The sequence below is a fragment of the Hyaena hyaena genome, unplaced genomic scaffold, assembly GCF_003009895.1.
Source record: "Hyaena hyaena isolate Hyena2069 unplaced genomic scaffold, ASM300989v1 scaffold_145, whole genome shotgun sequence".
Taxonomy (NCBI): Eukaryota; Metazoa; Chordata; class Mammalia; order Carnivora; family Hyaenidae; genus Hyaena; species Hyaena hyaena.
In genome coordinates this window covers 2883840-2904669 of record NW_024080777.1, presented here as the reverse complement: position 1 = coordinate 2904669, position 20830 = coordinate 2883840, and the positions used below count along the sequence as shown (strand labels likewise).

Here is a 20830-nt window from a genome sequence, read left to right as displayed (position 1 = left end):
AGCTCTTGCTTCAGACAGGTATGAAACAGCTCAATATTAATATTTTTCTTCTGCAGAATAGAAAATTACACCTCCTAATATATATATTTTTTTCTAAATGAGGCTTCCATTAAAAAAAGAGATCAGCAATAATGTTTCTTTATTGAGTTGTGGCAGGAATAGTGGCTAAGATAGCAAATTACAGAAACTGTATTAAAAAACTAACACAAAGTGGAAGAAGCCAATCAAATTCTCATTTATAGGAAATGTCCAGAATTGGCAAATCTCTAGTATTCGATTGTATTTGGCTAAGCTCTGGTTCTTAGGGAAAACTGCTAATGGATATGTGGTTTCTTTCGGGATGGATGAAATGTTTTAAAATTGATCGTGGCGATGGTTGCCCAGTGCTGTAAATACATTAGCCACCAAACTGTACTCTTTGAATGGATGAATTGTACAGTTGGTGACTCTTATCTCAACGAAGTTGTTAAAAATATGTAAAGAGCAAAGATTATTTCACCCGAAGAATTACAGCAATCATGCCTTTGACTTTAAGTCTTGAAGAGCTTCTATTAGGAGCATTCTTAATGAAACTACCTGCAGTTCAAAATGAGCCTTCACCTCTTAATTTGCTTCATTGGCGCCCCTATCTGAGAAAGAATTAAAAAGCCTACCCACTCACTTCTGTGCATATTTCATTATTTAACATTGAGATTGTGGTTCAAGGTGAATTTGATACTTCCCAAACACACACACTCTCTCTCTCTCTCTCTGTCAATATTAAAGTGGTACATAAACTTATGATTTATGTTTAATTAAATGCATATAATGCTGTTTACTTTTAATGTAAATCAGTTACTCCAGTACACACTCCTTCTTATATTTCACTAATTTTATCATTTATAATTTCACTAATTTGGTGACCTGAAGTTTGTTAATGCATCCCTCCTCTCCCCTAACATAAGGCATTTTTGAAATCTTTGGAGATGGAAGCCTGACCTGTGTAAGACCTTCCCAGGATCAAACAGCTGACAATCCACTTTCCTTCTTTGGGATTGTGTGTCTTTCTGTGCAAACAATGTGATTTGTAGAATCAGCAAAAGCCATCTATATAGTGGGAGCAGGGAGCCAGAATGATGGAAAATAGGTCAAGAGCAAGGAGCTGGAATCCTCGAGCAACTTTCCTTCCCTTGCCCTGAAACATTGATCCACCTTCATTAAGTCTGTCTGCAAATGTCTACTGGCCACTTCAAACTGAGTCAGGCCCAGGTGGTGGAAGAGCCCCCAGGTGTCTGCCCCAAAGGGGACTGCTGTCTCGATGAGGACTTCAAAAGCAAATCGGCAGTTGTAATAAGTCATAAAATAACCATGTGGACACCAGGAAACTTCACAATGCAGAAGAAAGCCATCTGGCGGAGTCTGGGAGGCTCAGCAAAGAGAAAGGAGGAGGACTCACGTTCATGTTTTATGGAGGCTGATTTTTTACAATTTGGGAACAAGACAAAATTAGGAATGAAAGTAAATATTTAGGTGAAGATACAACATTCACAAATTTTGGAAAACTGACACCTATTATAATATACCACAAAATCCTAAAAAAAATAATATAAAGTTCTAGCAATAACTACTAAATAACAACTAAAAATTTTTCCTTGACTTTTGACTGTATACACTTTCATCAGCTTTCAGTTTGAAAGTGACTGTATAATATCATTTTTAACAGACAGGGTTTAGTCTTTCTTCCAGAATAGTTGATTGCTTTTTTTGTGTGTGTGTGAATGAAATTTGGATAAAATAAGATCACAGCACAACGTTTTGAAACTTGTACCCTACAAATATAGGTATCATAAAAATGATCTTTCATGTGATTTTCATTTAAAGGTACCAAGTATGCTTGTGAGAGAACTTGCATATTGATTAGGTATACGTAACAAACTCATCCCAAAACATATTCCTCTATATCCAAACTGTACGTATCCTCAATTTAATTTCACTTTGGCAAGATCCCAAAGATTTCCACAGCTACTTTGTGTTTAACAGACAGGAGAACAAGAGTGTTGGGGGCAAATTCAGAGTGAGAAGAGGCAGAGGTTTAAAGAAGTGTGTCTCAATTATCTTGTTTTTGCAAATACCACAAAAATATGTGGCCATATTTACATCTGGCTAGGACAGTTGCTGAGTCCTAGAAGGGGCCCATGTCAGAGACATGAAGCTGAGACTTCTTCAGCTTGTCTGCACAGCGGCCTTGGCAGAGAAGGAAATTTTCTCCTTCTCCTTCGTCGAACTGGAAGTAGGGTAGGGTAGTTCAAAAAACTAAATCACCATGTAACAAGCGTCTCTCTTTTAGCACAATATTTCCTATAATATGCAAAGAAATTATTAAGTCAATCTACTAGTCAATATGAAAAATAAGTAAAGTATACATTCTATTTCACCAATTATGTTGCTAACTAGAAAGTTCCCGTCGTTCTGAAAGTGCCAATAATACGGCTGGCAATAAAGGAAAACATACCATCGGACAGAAAGAAACCAGGACTTGTAGTGAGTATATCTAGGTAAGCTTTTGGTTTTTCAGTAAGATTGGTGTACTGGTCAGGGTTCTTCAGAGAAACAGACAAATAGAAGATCTCATGCGCTCTCTCTCTCTCTCCATCTAAATATATATATATATATATATATATATATATAAAATCTTTCTATATATTACATTCTTATGTAATCTTATATTACATTATAATCTTTCTATATATTTAAGTTTTTTATTTTATTATTTTATCTTATATTGCATTATAATCTCTCCATATATTTTTCAATTGTATTTTTATTTTCCATAAAGATACTTCTCAGGAGTTGGCTCACATGATTTATGGAGGCTGCAATTCCCAATATCTACAGTTGGCAAGCTAGGGACCCAGGAGAGCCAGTGGTGAAAGTTCCAGCCCAAGTTAAAGACCCGAGAACCAGAAGAGCTCAAGGTAGAGTTCCAGTCTGAGTCCAATGGGCTTGAGACCCAGGAAGAGCTGATGTTTCAGGTCAAGTCTGAAAGCAAGAGAAAACCCAATGTCCCAGTGAGAAGACAGGCAGGCAGGAGGAATTCCTTCTTAGTTGCCAGAGAGTCATCCCTTTTGTCCAATTCAGGCCTTCAGCTGATTAGACGAGAGCCACCCACATTAGGAAAGGCAATCTGCTACTGATTCAAAGTTAGTCTCATCCAGAAACACCTTTGAAGACACACCCAGAATAATGTCTGACTAATATCTGGGCACACACTGGCTGAGTAAAGTTGATCCATAATATAAAATGAAGGATCACAATTGGTGTTGAGGATCTCAATGGTCTCTCCAGCTCTGCTCTGAGATCTGATGCTTTATAGAAGCAGATCTCAATTTGGGGTGCATCTCAGAATAATGAGCTTCTCAAAGCACAAATATGTGCTAAGCACCCCTAACTAATTAAATCAAAATGTCCAAACAGACTTGGAGATTATAACACTCACACACACACACACACACACACAAATATTTAAAAATTCTTTTCATATGAATCCTATGGATTATGCTAATTCAGTACAACTACTAAAAGGACTATCTACTATTTTTTATAAGGTTTGGATTATCCATGGGAGAACCTTCATGAGATTCCACTGGCACCTCATTTCACCTACATTCAAAGTTTTAATGTAAATATCTTATATCATCCATTGTCTTTGATCACAACTTCAGAACTGTAAAACAAAGAGAAATTGCCTCATGTGTCAATGACACATTCTAAAATCCATCCAAGAGTAGTCAGTCCTTTCCAGTCCTCCCATCGGATTCCTGTGAAAATACCAGCTAAAGGAGCCTTCTGTCTCTGTGATTTCTCAACTCACATAAAATCTACTGATACTGGGGCACCTGGGTGGCTTGGATAAGTTTCCAACTTCTGCTCAGCTCATGATCTCGCAGTTTGTGAGTTTGAGCCCCGTATTGGGCTCTGTGCTGACAGCTCAGAGCCTGGAGGCTGCTTCGGATTCTGTGTCTCCTTCTCTCTCTGCCCCTCCCCAATTCACATTCTTTTCTCTGACTCTCTCAAAACTAAACATTTAAAATTTAAAAAAAAATACTCTATGTGATACTGTAATGATGGATACATATTATTATATAATTGCATAAACCCACACAATGTACAACACTATGAGTAAACCCTAAGGTAAAAGATGGACTTTGGGTGATTATCAATGCTCATCCTTGGTAAAAAATGCTCTGGTGAGTGATGTTGATGACACAGGAGGCTGGTATGTGTCGGGGCAGAAGGCATATGGGAAATTTCCACTGTGGGAAATAATACAGAAGTTCCTCAAAATATTAAAAATACTGGGGCACCTGTGTGGCTCATTCAGCTAAGCATCTGACTCTTGATTTCAGCTCAGGTCATGATCTCAGAGTCCGCGAGTTTGAGCCTCGCATTAGGCTTTGCACTGACAGTGTAGGGCCTGCGTGGGTTTCCTCTCTCCCTCTCTCTGACCCTCCCCCACATGCACCCTTTCTGAAAATAAATAAACATAAAAAAATTAAAACTACTATCATGTGATCCAGCAGTCCCAATTAAGTGTATATATCCAAAATAAATTTCTCAAAGAGATATTTGCATCCTCATGTTCATTGCAGCATTATTTACAATAGCCAAGATACAGAAACAATTAAATATCTACTTACAGATAAATGAATAAAGAATATCTGGTACATACAAACAGTGGAATATCATCTAGCCTTAAAAGGAAGGAAATCCTGCCATTTGCAACAGGGATGAGCCTACAGGAAACCATGCTAAGTGAAATAAGTCAGTAACAGAAAGACAAATACTGCATGATTCCACTTACATGAGGTATCTAAAATAGTCAAACTCATAGGAACGAAAAATAAAATGGTAGTTTCCAGGGGCTAAGAGGGAAAGGGAAAGGGAGAATTATTTTTAAATGGTTGTAAAATTTCAGTCATGCAAGAATAAGTCCTAGAGATCTGTTGTGCAGCCTAGTACTTAGAGTTAACAATATGGTGTCAGGCACTTAAAGTATATTAAGGGTATGTGGCACCAGTTGGTTAAGTGTCTGACTTCAGCTCAAGTCATGATCTTGTGGTTTGTGGGTTTGAGCCCCGCATCAGGCTCTGTGCTGTTTATGCTCTCTCTCTTTCTCTTTCCTCTCTCTCTCTCTCTCTCTCAAAAATAAATAAGCATTGAATAAAACAAAATATATTAAGAGGACAGATCTCATGTTAAGTGTTCTTACCACAGCACACATATGTACAGACTCATAGCATATAAGAACATTTCAGGAGATGATGGATATGTTTAGTACCTTGGTTTTGGTGATGGTATCACAGATGCACACATATGCCCAAACTCATCAAAATATATACATTAAATGTGTGTATTTTGCATATCAATTATACCCCAATAAAACTAAAAAAATCATTAGAAATGCTTGAATTCCTAAACATAGGCTACCTCCAAACCCTCAAAATCATAAACTTCTAACTCTAGAATCTTTATGTTTAAATTATATATTTGAAAAAAATTTAAAAAGCATGTTTATAAGTTAAAAAATGATATGTAATGCATATGAAAAGAATGGAAAATTTAAAATTTATCATTCCAGAATTTGTATATCATACAGAATTATTTAAATGCTATACTCTATATTCCTGTTTTGGCTTGGGTTTTTCACACAGTCGTATACAGTCAAATGCCTCTGGTGTCCATACTTGCAGGGTGACATGGGCATACACTTGGGGGAGAGACAAGATGGCAGGTGCCTTTGTCCAGTCTCCTTTTCAACATGAAAACTGTTCCTAAAAGTAAGACTACGAATGCTCTTCACTTAAAGGAGGATTCTTATTTCCACAACGGTCTTAACTGAATACCTCTGTATAGAAATTGCTTACAGGAAAAGGTAAAACAAGAATTATTGGACTTATGAAGCATGCATTGCTGGAAAGTGCCTTGTCATCTGGGGCATAATATAAAGATGTTTCATAGACCAACTGTCCTACTCGGTGGAAACTGTGTAACTCGGAGAACTTATTTTATCTTTTTGACCCACTTTTATCATTATTCTCAAACTATTCAATTTCTATAAATTAATTAAATATCAGCTGGCTCCTTTGTGTTATGTTTTCATCTTTAAAATGGCTTCCAGGGTGCCGGGGTGGCTCAGTCAGTTAAGGGTCCAACTACGGCTCTGGTCATGATCTCGTAGGCCCATGAGTTCGAGCCCCACGTTGGGCTCTGTGCTGACAGCTCAGAGCCTGGAGCCTGCTTCAGATTCTGTGTCTCCCTCTCTTTTTGCCCCTCCTCTGCTTGTACTCTGTCTCTCTCAAAAATAAATATTTAAAAAATAGTATTGCTTAACTTAAATAGATGTTGAAACATCTGATGTCAACCTGTCTTTTTCTTTATACCTGCAGATATATCTATACCTACTATATCTTTATACCCACAAGCAAGGTAGGTTTTGAATAGCCTAATTTTCATTCATAATTCTTATAATAGCCTTCAAATGAAATAAGTCACCACAGTGTTCTGACTGTTACCTTGGCAATGTCTGTAAATTATCCACTAGTAGTTCAATTAATTCTGACTTACGTAATTTAGTGTTTATATTATTCTTAATTAGGTTTGTTTAAAAAGGTCTTGAAGGCACTTCTATCAGCAAAATGATGTCCCATCTGCCTCATAGTTTTATACATTTACAGAATTCTAAAATGGTATTTTATCAGAATCACTCTTTGACCTGATAAGCTAATTTACGTTTTGCAAAGAACAAAGTAGCCTTTCTCTACTCAAAGCATCCATCACTGTGGATGGCCAGCTATTTGCCCATAACTCCAGGTGTCCCTCCATCAGTTACTCTTTCCTTGTCAGGAAGAGGAGTTATCTCACTGGTGAATTTAAAGGGGAAATTGGGCATCTGTACGTCTGTTCCTTCCTCTCCTGTTCTTTGGGTAAGAGGAATCTGCAAGAAGCACACCCTGTATAATCTTTCTCAAGCACAAAGGATGAAGAGTGAAAGGGTTTCATGGGAAAAACAGCTTTCACCTGTCCAGTCCACCTGTAGAGATGTAAAACAAGCTCTTTAATATGGATTTTAGGATCAGGAAGCTCACGTTCCTCAATTAAGGAATATATTAATTGATAGACTTACTAATAAGATAACATATTAATAAGTAATTCTTACTAATTAGGTATCATTGATTCCTGCAACTGAAACTAGTTAGATGATTTAAAATTCATTTTTTTTCTTTTTAAGCATATAGCTTAAATACATTTCCCGACATTACTTACAATAAGGTGTCACTGTGCAAATGAGTACTTGCTTGTGGGTGATAAGTGGAAATAAGGTTCACCACTCCCAAGCCTGAAGCACAAAGCATCCCCATATGATCCCCATTCTCTCGTTTTTCTAATCTTGGTCAGGTGCGGAGTTTTCAGCTGCATGACCACTAAAAGCCCAAGGGACAGAGTTGCTGTATAGAAGGAGAAGGCTGACTTCCAACCACATGTAGAAAATGTATGTGAGTCAAAAAGTATCATTTAATGGGTCCTATCTACTGAAATTTGGGGCACTGCTTGTTAGAGCAGTGAGGGTAGAAAAGAGTGGTATCGTTCTCAAGCATCTGTTGAACTTTAGACATCTGGTGGTTTAACCAGGTGGGTTTAGATTTCCTTAGACTTCCAATTACTTGGAAAGCATCCATACTCAAAGTAAAAGGGAAGTCACGTAAGTGTTTGAAGCAAAGGTATAATATGGTCCAGGTTATGTTTTTAGAAATAGCACTCTGGCAACTGGATGGAAAACTGACAAGGTCAACAGTGATGGGTAAGAGATCCGGAAGGAGGGGGCAAAGTAGGAGATCTGATGGTTATGACGGGGGCGGTAGCAGAGATGGAAGCAATGGTGGGAGCTCCAGTGTGAGGTTAGAGCTGGTAAGATACGTTCATAATTTTGGTCATTTCTATGGGCTAACTTCTTTCAGCCATAAAAATAGCAAAATGAGACAGGTTTTTGTGTGTGTGTGTGTGTTTTTTTAATGTTTTATTTATTTCTAGGAGAGAGAGAGACAGCGTGAGCAGGGGAGGGTCAGAGAGAGAGGGAGATACAGACTCTGAAACAGGCTCCAGGCTCTGAGCTGGCAGTCAGCACAGAGCCCGACGCGGGGCTCAAACCACGAACCACGAGATCATGACCTAAGCGAAAATTGGACGCTTAACTGACTAAGCCACCCAGGCGCCCGAGACAGTTTTAAAATAGGTTTTGAACTCAGAACTGTATTAACACTCCACCATACACCTATTTCAAATAAATATCTTCAAGGACCCTTTCCTTATGTATATAGAATAGCTCCCATATCGGCAAAGGAAACAAAAACATAAATAAACCTTTGGACATACATCAAAATAAAAAGCTTCTGCACAGCAAAGGAAATAATCAACAAAACTAAAAGATAATGTCCTGAATGGGAGAAGATATTTGCACATGACATATCCAATAAAGAATTAGTCTCCAAGGGGTGCCTGGGTGGCTCAGTCGGTTGAGTGTCCGACTGCAGGTCAGGTCATGATCTCACAGTTTATGGGTTCAAGCCCCGTGTCGGGCTCTTTGCTGACAGCTCAGAGCCTGGAGCCTGTTTTGGATTCTGTATCTCCCTCTCTCTCTCTGCCCCTCCCCCACTCGTGCTCTGTCTCTCTCTGTCTCAAAAATAAATCAACTATAAAAAAATTTTAAAAAGAATTAGTATCCAAAATGTATAAAGAACTTATACAACTCAACACCCCCAAAAATAAATAATCCAATTAAAAATGGGCAGAAGACATGAAGAGACATTTTTCCAAAGAAGACATATAGATGGCCAACAGGCACAACATCACTCCTCATCAGGGAAATGCAAATCATAATCACAATGAGATATCAGCTCACACCTGTCAGAATGGCAGAAATTAACACAGAAATAACAAGTGTTGGCAAGGATGCAGAGAAAAGGGAACCCGGTGCATTGTTGGTGGGAATACAATTTGGTACAGCCACTGTGAAAAATATGGAGGTCCCTCCGCATATTAAAAATAAAAATACCATATGATACAATAATTATACTACTGGGCATTTGCCTCCAAAATAGAGATTACTAATTAGCAAAAATATATACATTCTCACATCTACTGCAGCATTATCTACAATAGCCAAGATCTGGAAACAACCTGTGTCCATTGATGTAATCTTTCAAAAAGTGAGGGTATCTTCAATCAAACTTCAATTAAAAAATAAATAAAAAGAAAGAAGAATTTTAAAAATGAATTTTGGAAAGAAATTGAAAGTATTAGCATAGAATTTTAGCTACATATGATTCTAATTCTAACCTTCAATTTTCCCCCAATCAGAAAGGTATTTTGAGGTTTTTGAGAGAAGACATTATTGTCAGCTCTTACTGCCATAAAGACTCCCCTTGAAGCCTGTCTCTATAAATATCTAATGTAAATATTTATAAAAGAAAACTATAAATTATAAACTACTTGAAACATCATTATTATCACAAAAATAAAGAAAATTTCTCAATAAAATCCTTAAAAAGATACCGGTAAGAGCATAAAATTTTCAAGGCCAGATGACATTTCCTTTTTTTCAGTTTGAGATCAAATTTTTTTAATGTTTTGTTTATTTCTAGGAGAGAGAGAGAGAGAGACAGCGTGAACAAGGGAGGGTCAGAGAGAGAGGGGGTCACAGACTGAAACAGGCTCCAGGCTCTGAGCTGGCCGTCAGCACAGAGCCCGACGCGGGGCTTGAACCCACGAACCGCGAGATCATGACCTAAGCAAAAGTCGGACGCTTAACCGACTAAGCCACCCAGTCGCCCCAGTTTGAGATCAATTTTTAAATGTTATTAGTATTTTCCACATATAGTAAAATATATCTTCCATTATGGAAAGAAACAGAGTCATTTAATGTTAAAGCAAAGATGCCATAACTATTTATAATCAATATTACTTCCATGAATATTTGATTCTCTAGATCATGAGATTTCATGAACATGATCATCTCAGAAAACCTGCAATTCATAATGTCATTTCAAATCAATACTTACAGACCTGCAAAGGAAAAGCTGAATTAAGTATTAAATTCAGTACAGGAATAGCAATTGGAATATAATCATCTCTACTACTCATTGTTTTGGTTGCATTTTAAATACTTAATAGATTTTACAATTAAATTCTTATATTTACTCTTCTCTAAATGTCAGTGACTTAAGAATGGTTTCTCTCTAAAGATGCCAGTTTTTAAAATACATTTTTAAAAACCTGGTCTATTAAGCACATCTGTTTCCAGCTCTAAAAATTGCTAATCTTTCCATCAGCAGTTCTTGGCCACGTATGTATTTGCTTGTAAGTTTTGGGCATAAAAACAGAATTATACTCATATTGAGAATTTTTTATAGATGAAGAGGTACCGAGAAAGGGAAAGTCATTTATCATCATTTTTGAGAGGCAGAGTAAGAAAAGAGAATTCATATGAGGTTCCAACAGATGCATCATGGCATGATTCCTGATTGTCAATCAACTGTATAGAAACATTGAATATTTTACACTTATAATTACTCTACAATGCCATTTCCAAATGTGCTGTCAAATTCTTCTTCTGTTATGATCTATTATAAAACAGTTAAACAAAGGGCACATAAAAATTACATGTGACAAAGCGCTTTTATTTATTCAGTTTTTAAATATTTTTAAGTATGCCACAATATTTTATAAAATAATTTCAACTTATGTGCATACAATATCTTTTCAAAAAGGCTTTAAGAATATCACAAATTCCTTTTTAGGGAGTGGAAAGAGGCATTTTAAAATATAATCTCATATAAATAATTCAAACAATGTTTTTTCCTTTATTTCTGTTTAAATTAACTCTCCATCATCTAAAGTAAAACTCTTTTTGTATTCATTGTTACTTCCATTCAGTGTTCAAATTTGTAGTTCACTGAACTGAAGCACACACTCAAAGTTCAAATAGTTGAGCAAGCTTCTCACAACAATCTTGAGGTTTCCTCTGTTCCAAAACCCTATAATTTTATCTAGTAAAAGGATCACATATGGACTAATATATATTTCTGCATGGGTATGAAAATGTAGATCCATTTTACACTGTAAATTGCAACATTGGTTTTATTTTTTCTCATCCATAAAGTTTTGTTAATTTAAAGCAGACATGGTCCGACTTAATGTAAAAAATATCACCTTTGATGATAAAACATTAAACAGTTTAAAATATACATACCACTTTGTAAACCAACTCAAAACCATGACTTTCTCTCACAAACATTGCACATACATGTTAAACTATGTGAATAAAAAGCATTAGGAAACTAACGTTATCAAGTCTGCATCACCCACTAGTGGCAAGAGATAGTTAACGCATGTTTCTTTTAAAATTAAATTTAGAACCAATTCTATCTTCAATATTAGTCTTCTCAATCAAATTTAGAACCCATTATATTATAAAAGGCAAATACGTATACACTCTAAACATAACATGATTTTTGTGTTGTGGACTATTTTTCCTGCATAACATTAATTTACTGTCAATGTTCATACCTCAAGACATTATGTTCAGTGAGGTATCTGAAGATAAATACTATGAATCCATATAAAAAAGCATGTGTATATACACACACATACACTGTTTATGTATCTAAAGTTTGAGCCAGAAACAAAGTCACTTGGACATTCTAACATGGATCTATGAAGGAGAGGGAAATTTTTTTTTAATATTTTATATTTATTTCTGAGAGAGAGAGAGAGAGAGAGAGAGGGAGACAGCGTGAGCAGGGGAGGGTCAGAGAGAGAGGGAGATACAGAATCGGAAACAGGCTCCAGGCTCTGAGCTGGCTGTCAGCATAGAGCCCGACACCAGGCTTGAACTCACCAACCCTGAGATCATGACCTGAGCCGAAGTTGGACGCTTAACAGACTGAGCCACCCAGGCGCCCCAGAAGAGGAAAATTTTATGTAACTTGTTAGCTTTAATGGCTTCACTTACCCTGCACTGAGGCTCTCACTGAAATTACCTTTTATTAATAAAGGTTTTTAAGCAGGGAGTATTTGCCTAATAGTATTATGAAAAGCTCTCCCTCCTTTAAATCTCAGTGGTCCACTGTGTTAACATAGCTGACCGTTTCGGACCCAGGGCATCATGACGATGCTCCGTGGAGGTCGGGAAGACTGCATATGACTCAGAAATCAGGCGTCCACTGTTAGCTGAAGCTCCTCATGCAATTTTAGCTGAAGCTAATGACTCTAAACTTTACAACTTGCTAGAAACAAATCTGAAGCAACATTCATATCAGATTTTACAACAAAGAGAAACATTGCTTACCACTTTTTTTTTAATAACTGATGGAACAGTGCTTTTGATTAAGGCACAATTACATAATTGATTTAGATAGCTTCTTCAAGACACCTGTTCAGCATACATATGGTGTGTGTGTGTGTATACGTTATAATATATGATGTATAATACATAACTATTATTAATATGCATGTAAACACACACACCCTACTAAATGTTTACTCATTTGAAGAATTTGACTTGCCATTATACTGTCCTTCTTTTCTTTGCTCATTATTCTATTCCACTTACCTGGAACAATGCTTTAGTACACAGAAGATGTACAATTAATATAGTTTAAACTATGAATATTAATAAATCACTGAAATGGGAAAGGTTTATGACAGTATTTTATTGATGAAAATGCAAAGGCAAAGTACAAAGGCAAGTCGGCTGATCCTGAATAACTATGAAGTCAATAGGAAAAGAACCTAAATGCACTTGAGATAAATTGATATCTTCAAGCTGCTTCATAAAAGAACAAGATAATATTGTTTATTATAAGTGCTGTGATATAATGGCTTCTTTAGCAGAGTCCCCTCACATGTGCCTGGAATGGATAGTTAATTGTGTCATGTTGATATTGAAAATATGTGTTATTTAGAACAAGATTTCTTTTTCCCCCCAAATTTTTGTTTAAATTCTAGTTTGTTAACATATAGGGTAATATTGGTTCCAGGAGTCAAATTTAGTGATTCATTAGTTACATATAGTACCCAGTTCTCATCACAAGTGCCCTCCTTAATACCCATCCCCCATCTAGCCCATCCCCCACCCTCCTCCCTCCATCAGCCCTCAGTTTTCACTATAGTTAAGAGTCTCTTATTGTTTTTGCTTCCCTCTCTCTTTTTTTCTTTCCCATATGTTCATCTGTTTAGAACAATATTTCTTATGGGCTGAGTTTGACTGAGTTCACATGGGCATATAAGTTCAAATATCCCTCTCATGGAGGAAATTCAATTTTTAAACCTTCCCTCTTATCTGAGGAGCTTTCTGCCCACTAGTGTACTCATCTTAACAGAAAATTGGCAGTTTCATTTCTTCCTCTACACTGTATGTCTCCATACCTCTTTCAGACATTTTGTTTCTGATCCTTTCAGTTCTTCATATTTCCATTTCCATACAGACAATGCTGACTCCAGTCGTTCTATTTCTCTTTCCAAAGAGGAGCGCTTCCTAAATAAAGAATTAAAAGCAAAATAGACTTACAATTTCAAAACAAGTTTAGGAACACATTCAATTTTTTATTTCCTATTTTTGTTATTTTTATATTTGTATATGACCATTGTAATCACAGGAAAACTTTTCTGGTTTATTAACAATTACAAATATTGAAAAAAACTTGATTCAATTTTTTGTTCTGTCAATTAGCATTAGAATAGGTTAAACATATTTAATTTGGCTTTGCTTATATCAAAATATTTGACTTTCTGCCTGCCTTCTCCTATATTATTCATGCATTTCTCTCATTATCTCATTCACATAATTTCCTTATATAGGAGGATATCTACATGTATTTCTAATTTTAACATGGCTTTCATGCAGCTTCATAGTGTGACTATACATGAGTAAAGAATCCTTTGATATGACAGAGAATGACAAGGAGTCTACATAATTATTTCAGAAATCAATTATTTACTGGGGACATAAAAATCCTTTTTAATATTTGTAATTTTGTTTTAATGAAGCAATTTCACTAGGATCTTTATTTAAAATAATTGACATTAATTTCTCCATTTGTAGAACAAGCGACAGAGTCAGGATTGAAATCTGGTCCTTTGATATCTCAATTATCAATTTTTTGTATTCCCATATGTCTATCAGAGTGAGTCACTGAAAATAATTGTTTACTACTGTTGTAATTAGCATATATTGACCTTTGCAGATGGACAATCCTCATTTGTGTGGTGCTTTAGATTAGTGGTAAATAGTGCTCCATCTTTTCTCAATCTTTTCTCTACTCCCAAGGACAGAACTGTTTTCCCCAACCCTTGCATCTAGCCTTTGACAATGGGATATTAGGAGATATGACAGACCCAGATGTTTGAAAAGAATTTGTGTGGTTGGGCATCCTCTCTTCTGCCTCAGTCATCACTGTGAAAAGAGTTTTCCCCCAGGAATTGCTGTCCCCAAATAAAAACAAAGTGAATCTGAGCCCAGCCCAGCTGGTGAACTGAAGGTCAGCTGACCCCACCTTTTTCGTATCCATAGGAGCAAAAAGAATAGTTGTTTTATGACACTGAAGTGTGTGTGTGTGTGTGTGTGTATGTGTGTATGTTTTGTTTTCTTTTCTGCAGCAAAAGATAACTGACATAGAAAATGATAATTAAAAGGGGGGAATGCTACAGTAAACAAAATGAAAAATATGTAGACTTAACTTCAGGACTAGATTGTAGGCAGAGGCTGGAAAAACTGGTGATAAAACATAAGCAGCTGGAAAAATAGTGACGTGTTATTTAGTGGTGAAAACACATAATGAAATCATCACTTTCAGTGTTTCAGAAAATAGAAAATGTGAATAAAATCACCAACGGAATGCTAGTGGGCACCATGTGGCTGAGCCTTCAAAAGTGTTTATACAATTGGTTTTACCCTCTTATATGTTGGCTACAGCAATAAGTGCATACCAAGGCAGACTTACTGCTCCCAGTAGGGGTGTGAGAGCCATGATCATAACCAGTCTGCCCTCCTCCCCCGTAGAGTCCAGTCAATACCAGTCAGCCATTAGCTGGCTCACAGACTCCAGCTAAATAAAGTCTGGTTGTCATATACCACTGAGATTTTGTGGCTGTTAGTTACAACCTTAGTGTAATTTTAATTAACCAATGAACACACATGGGTCCAGTTCCATGAAAATGTCACTAGAAGGATGTTAGAAACATATTCACGGATCTAAAAGATGTACCTAGAATCAAAATCGAATGCCATTTACATAATTATGAGAAATAGGACTCTTCCAGGTAGCAACACCATGAAAACAAAGTAGAATTAGGTCATAAATATATTAGTTTAATCCAATGAATGGATAAGCAGCTCATTAAAAAGTTACATAACTATATTTGCATGAGCCAAGCCATGGAATTGAAGAGAATGTGTGAGATTTAGTTAGAGTTTAACCTCAGAAGACTCAGGTTGCAAAAACACGAGCACCATTAATTAGACTATAATTTTAAATCCCTGATTAACAGCAAATATATAAAATTAACAAACAAAAGGACTCAATATAAAAGTCTCGGTTCTATGAATACTGCCTATGAATGTCTACAGCTCCAGATTAACAACCTCAGCCAAAAATTCTGATAGATAAGCAGACCCAGCCAGCTAATGATACCCAAGTTATTTATCAAAATATTATTTTCTCAAAAATTTTCAGTAGAATAACATAAAAATTTACTTGAATATTTGAGAAAATTTTACATTTTAATGTTTACAAATTCAAAATCATACATGCTCAGATCACTGTCAGTTTTTAACATTACATTTTAATAAATCAAATGTTAACATTAGCAAAAAAAAAAAGTCACATTAACACAAAAATGATTCATTATTACTATCAAAAAATATTGATCTTCAAAAATGTCACCTAAAGTATTGGGGTAAATATTCTTTTAAGGTTGTTATAAGAGTTCACGAAGAGTATTTCAAACTACATATTAATTAAACGTTTAATCTTAGTTATAGTGAAACAGAGATGAATTCTAAAGATATGATTATATCAAGATTAGATCTAGACTTATACTAAGTAATCAAAGCCAGCTTGTGAAATAAAAATAATATAATTTTCCCAATTATATTAACATGAATAGATTCCTATTACCTTATTTAAGGCAAATTAGTCATGTTTAAAATATAGTATTATTTATCTCTTTAAGTATGCATCTTAAATATAGTTACTGATATTTATGGTTTACTGAAATAAAATTATGCATTTTTATTATGTAAAATGTTATAATTTAGTCAGAGAAAGCAGAGGACAGGCAATTCATAAAAACTTAATTAATGGCAATGTGATGCTTGGACATTTTTAGTATGCCTCACCAAAAACTATTTTGTGACTCAATGCAAGCAAGGTTGAAGGACATGTGGACATTGCACACTTCAATTTATGCAGCAGAGGGCACCCATTAAATTTTTAATTTCTGTTTATTTATTTTATATTATTTTAGAGAGATTTTCAAAATTGATTAATTATACAGTTAATTTGATAATTAAAATTTAAACTATCATCATACCATTTGAACTACAGAAAGGCAAAGAAAAAAACTCCTAATTTTACTCTAAAAAGTATTGTATATTTTATGCACAAATTCTTTTAAAAATAATAAGATAAAGCTCAGCACAAATGCAATATTTTAAATATGATGATATAAAATTTTAAAAATATAACTGCTAACTACATAAAAGTTGCAAAACTAAAAGTGTGAACCAAGATGATTTTTATGGGATGATGTGATTATATTTCTATGCAATCTTTTGATACTTTGTTAACTATCATGATTGCATAAAAATTGTATATATATATATATATATATAGAGGATTAACCAAATTATTTTTCAGGGATGAAATTTCCTGAAACATTAATAATGGGAATACATATTAATCATTTTTGAACTATGTGAAATTTCACTGTAAAATACCTAATAAGTATTTTCCTAAATGTCTGTTAATGTCAAATGTTTTTACCAGATCAATTTTTCTATTAATCCAAAATATAGAATTAGTACCAAACCATAAATAATTTAAAAATGTTTAAAAATATGCTTTTAATCAGCAACATATTTGTCATTTTGTGATTCTGCTCCCAAGTATTTATAATTATATCTTTGAGCATTTTTAACACCTTTAAGCAAATATCCATATATAATTCAATTAGAAAAGAAATGAATTTAAAGAATACTATAGAGATGCCTGAGTGACTCCATCATTTAAATGTCTGACTCTTGATTTTGGCTCAGGTCATGATCTCATGGTCGTGAGATGGAGTGCCATGTTGGGCTCTGCACTGGGCATGGACCTTGCTTGAGATTCTCTCCCTTCTTTCCCCTCCTCCCCTCCCCCTGCTTGTATACACGTGTGTGCTCTCACTCTCTCTCTCTCTCAAAAAAAAATAAGTAAAAATTAAAAAATAAAAAATACTATAAAGCTCAAAAATATCCAGAAGGATTAGAGACCAAGACTCAGAAGTGATGTAGTCAGGAAGGCCTAGTCTCACGCCACAGAGCTGATCCTATGAAGATGCCACTGCCTGTTCTCTGTACACTCTCTTGGGATCCATTAGGTGTCTGACAAGCAAATATTTCAAATTAGCTAATTTAAGTGTTAAAGGATTTTAATATCTCAAAGAATCTCCTGGAGGAGATTCTAGGGAGATCCAGAGAAACGAATTGGGAACCTGCACAGCCAGAATACCAAAGATGATGCCGTGGCAGTCTCCTATCAGTATTTCATGGCAGCCACCAGCTAGGCACATACATCCCAGCATGGCCTCAATGCCAGCAACTCCAACATGGGATAGTTTCACTAGACAGCAGAGACCACTGCTGCCTCTGGGATCAAGACTAGTTCCTGTCACAGCCTCCCCCCTCATCAGGACAGATTCTGGGTGCTCTCTTTTTGGAACATTAGCTTCTGCTAAAAAGTCTAGGTGGCTACATCTGAAGCACTTTTCTATGTCCAGTGTCTATGCCTTAATGACAAGGGAGACTCAAGCTGAGACTTACTAGCAATGTTGGAGTCTCTGCAGAGAAATACACTCAATTCCCTTCAGCAGGTGATTGTCCAAACACAAAAGATACTATACAGTAAAACAAACAAAAGAATTACAAAAATACACAAAAATTAACTTGAAATGGCTTAAAGCAAAAATAAATAAGTGGCAGTACATCAAACTAAAAAGTTTCTGCACATTAAAAGAAAAAATCAACAAAATTAAAAGGCAAAGGCATCCTATGGAATGGAGAAAATGTTTGGAAACCACATATCTGATAAGGGGTTAATATCCAAAATACATAAGGAACTCAACAGCAAAACAGCAACAACAAACAAAACTACCAACCAAACAACAACAAAAACGAAACCAAACCAAACAATTAAAAATGGGCAAAGTCACTGATTAGACAGTTTTCCAAAGAAGACATACAAATGGCCATGCATATGTGTAGGTGCTTAACACTGGTAATCATCAGGGAAAAGCACACCAAAACCTCAGTGAGAGAATACCTTGCCATTTAATTTTTTTTTTAAAAATTTAAATTTTTTAATATATTTTTTTAATTAATTAATTTTTTTACAAATAGTTTATTGTCAAGTTGGTTTCCATATAACACCCAGTGCTCACCCCCACAGGTGCCCTCCTCCATGCCCATCACCCCCCTCTCCCCCCATACCCACCAACCTCAGTTTATTCTCAGCATTCAAGAGTCTCTCATGGTTTGCCTCTCTCCCTCTCCCCCACTATTTCCCCCCTTCTTCTCCCCGATGGTCCTCCGTTAAGTTCTTCCTAATCCTCCTATACGTGCAAATATATGATATTTGTCCTTCTCTGCCTGACTTATTTCACTCAGCATAACACCCTCAAGGTCCATCCATGTTGCTACACATGGCCAGATTTCATTCTTTCTCATTGCCGTGTAGTATTCTATTGTATAGATAAACCACAGCTGCTTGATCCGTTTGTCTGTTGATGGACACTTAGGCTCTTTCCATGTTTTGGCTGTTGTTGAGAGTGCTGCTATGAACATTGGGGTACATGTGCTCCTCTGCATCAGCACTCCTATATCCCTTGGGTAAATTCTTAGCAGTGCTATTGCTGGGTCATAGGGGAGTTCTATTGTTAATTTTTTGAGGAACTTCCACACTGTTTTTCAGAGGGGCTGCGCCAGTTTACATTCCCATCAACAGTGTAGGAGGGCGCCCGTTTCTCCACATCCTCGCCAGCATCTAGAGTTCTCCGATTTGCTCATTTTAGCCACTCTGGCTGGTGTGAGGTGGTATCTAAGTGTGGTTTTGATGTGTATTTCCCTGATGAGGAGGGATGCTGAGCATCGTTTCATGTGTCTGTTGGCCATCTGGATGTCCTCTTTGGAGAAGTGTCTGTTCATATCTTCTGCCCATTTCTTCACTGGGTTGTTCATTTTTTGGGTGTGGAGTTTGGTGAGTTCCTTACAGATTTTGGATATTAACCCTTTATCTGATATGTCATTTGCAACTATCTTTTCCCATTCTGTTGGTTGTCTAGTAGTTTTATGCATTGTCTCCTTTGCCTTGCAGAAGCTTTTAATCTTGAAAGAATCAAGAGCAAAAATAAACACCTTGCCATTTTAGAATGGCTATTATCAAAGAGACAAGTGAGAACCAGGATTGGTAAGAATGTAGTTAAAATGACATTATTGGGGTGTAATTTAAATTGGTGTAGCCACTATGGAAAAAGGTATGCAAGCTCCTCAAAAAATTAAAAAAATAGAACTATCATTATGATCTAGCAATCCCACGCCTAGGTATACGGCCCAAGGAAAGGCTATCCATACCTCAAAGACAAATCTGTATCTTCATGTTCATTGCAGCATTTTTCACAAAAGCCAAGCTATAGAAGCAATCTAATTGACCATCTATGAATGGATACAGAAAATGAGGGGTGTGTGAGTGTGTGTGTGTGTGTGTGTGTGTGTGTGTGTGTGTAGGACATTAGGCTAACTGAAATAAGCCACCACAGAAAGACAAATACTATATTATCTCATTTATATGCAGAATCTTAAAAAGTTGAACTCGTAGTAACAGAGAGTAGAATGGTGAACGCCAGGGGCTGGGAAGTAAGGATAGTTATGGAATAAGTTCTGGGAATCTAATGTATGACATTATGACTAGAGTTAACAATACCATATTGTATATTTGAAACTTGCTAACAGGATAGACCATAAGAGGTGTCACCACACACAAATGTGGTAATCACTTCACAATGTTTATGTACACCCCGTGTGCTTGTTGGGATGAGCACAGGGTGACATTCAGAACTGCTGAATCACTATATGTATACCTGTAACTAATACAATACTCTATGTTAACTGACTAGAATTAAGATAAAAACTTGAAAAAAACCCAGCAAAACCCCATCACATTGTACATCTTAAATATACACCAAATTTATCTCTCAGTTATACTTCAATATAGCTAGAAAAATAAGTACATATGTATAAATAAATGAATACACACCACAAATTGCTTTTTCAAAAAGGCAAATGTGTTTACTGCATATGCCATTACTAAGAGTGAATAAAAAGTCGGTCTATCTAATCTTTAACAATATTACATTAAATAATACTAACCAGACTTGCATGACAATTTGTTCATTGTGTTCCTTCAGGAATGTATGTATTCCTGCTAAGATAATCAGTCTCATTTTATTGAGGAAAAAACCCCCCACACAACTTAATGAGGCA

General features: G+C 35.9%; 1 protein-coding gene across 2 annotated transcripts in view; it reads right to left on the bottom strand.

Annotated features, from left to right (window-relative positions):
• The window catches only part of CCDC102B (coiled-coil domain containing 102B), a 93292-nt gene that overhangs the window by 65185 nt on the left and 7277 nt on the right, over positions 1–20830 (bottom strand). For both annotated transcript variants that reach the window (XM_039238742.1, XM_039238741.1), the window contains exon 3: positions 13462–13570. In XM_039238742.1, coding sequence (XP_039094673.1) covers positions 13462–13570 — 109 coding nt within the window. The remainder of the gene's footprint in view (positions 1–13461; positions 13571–20830) is intronic.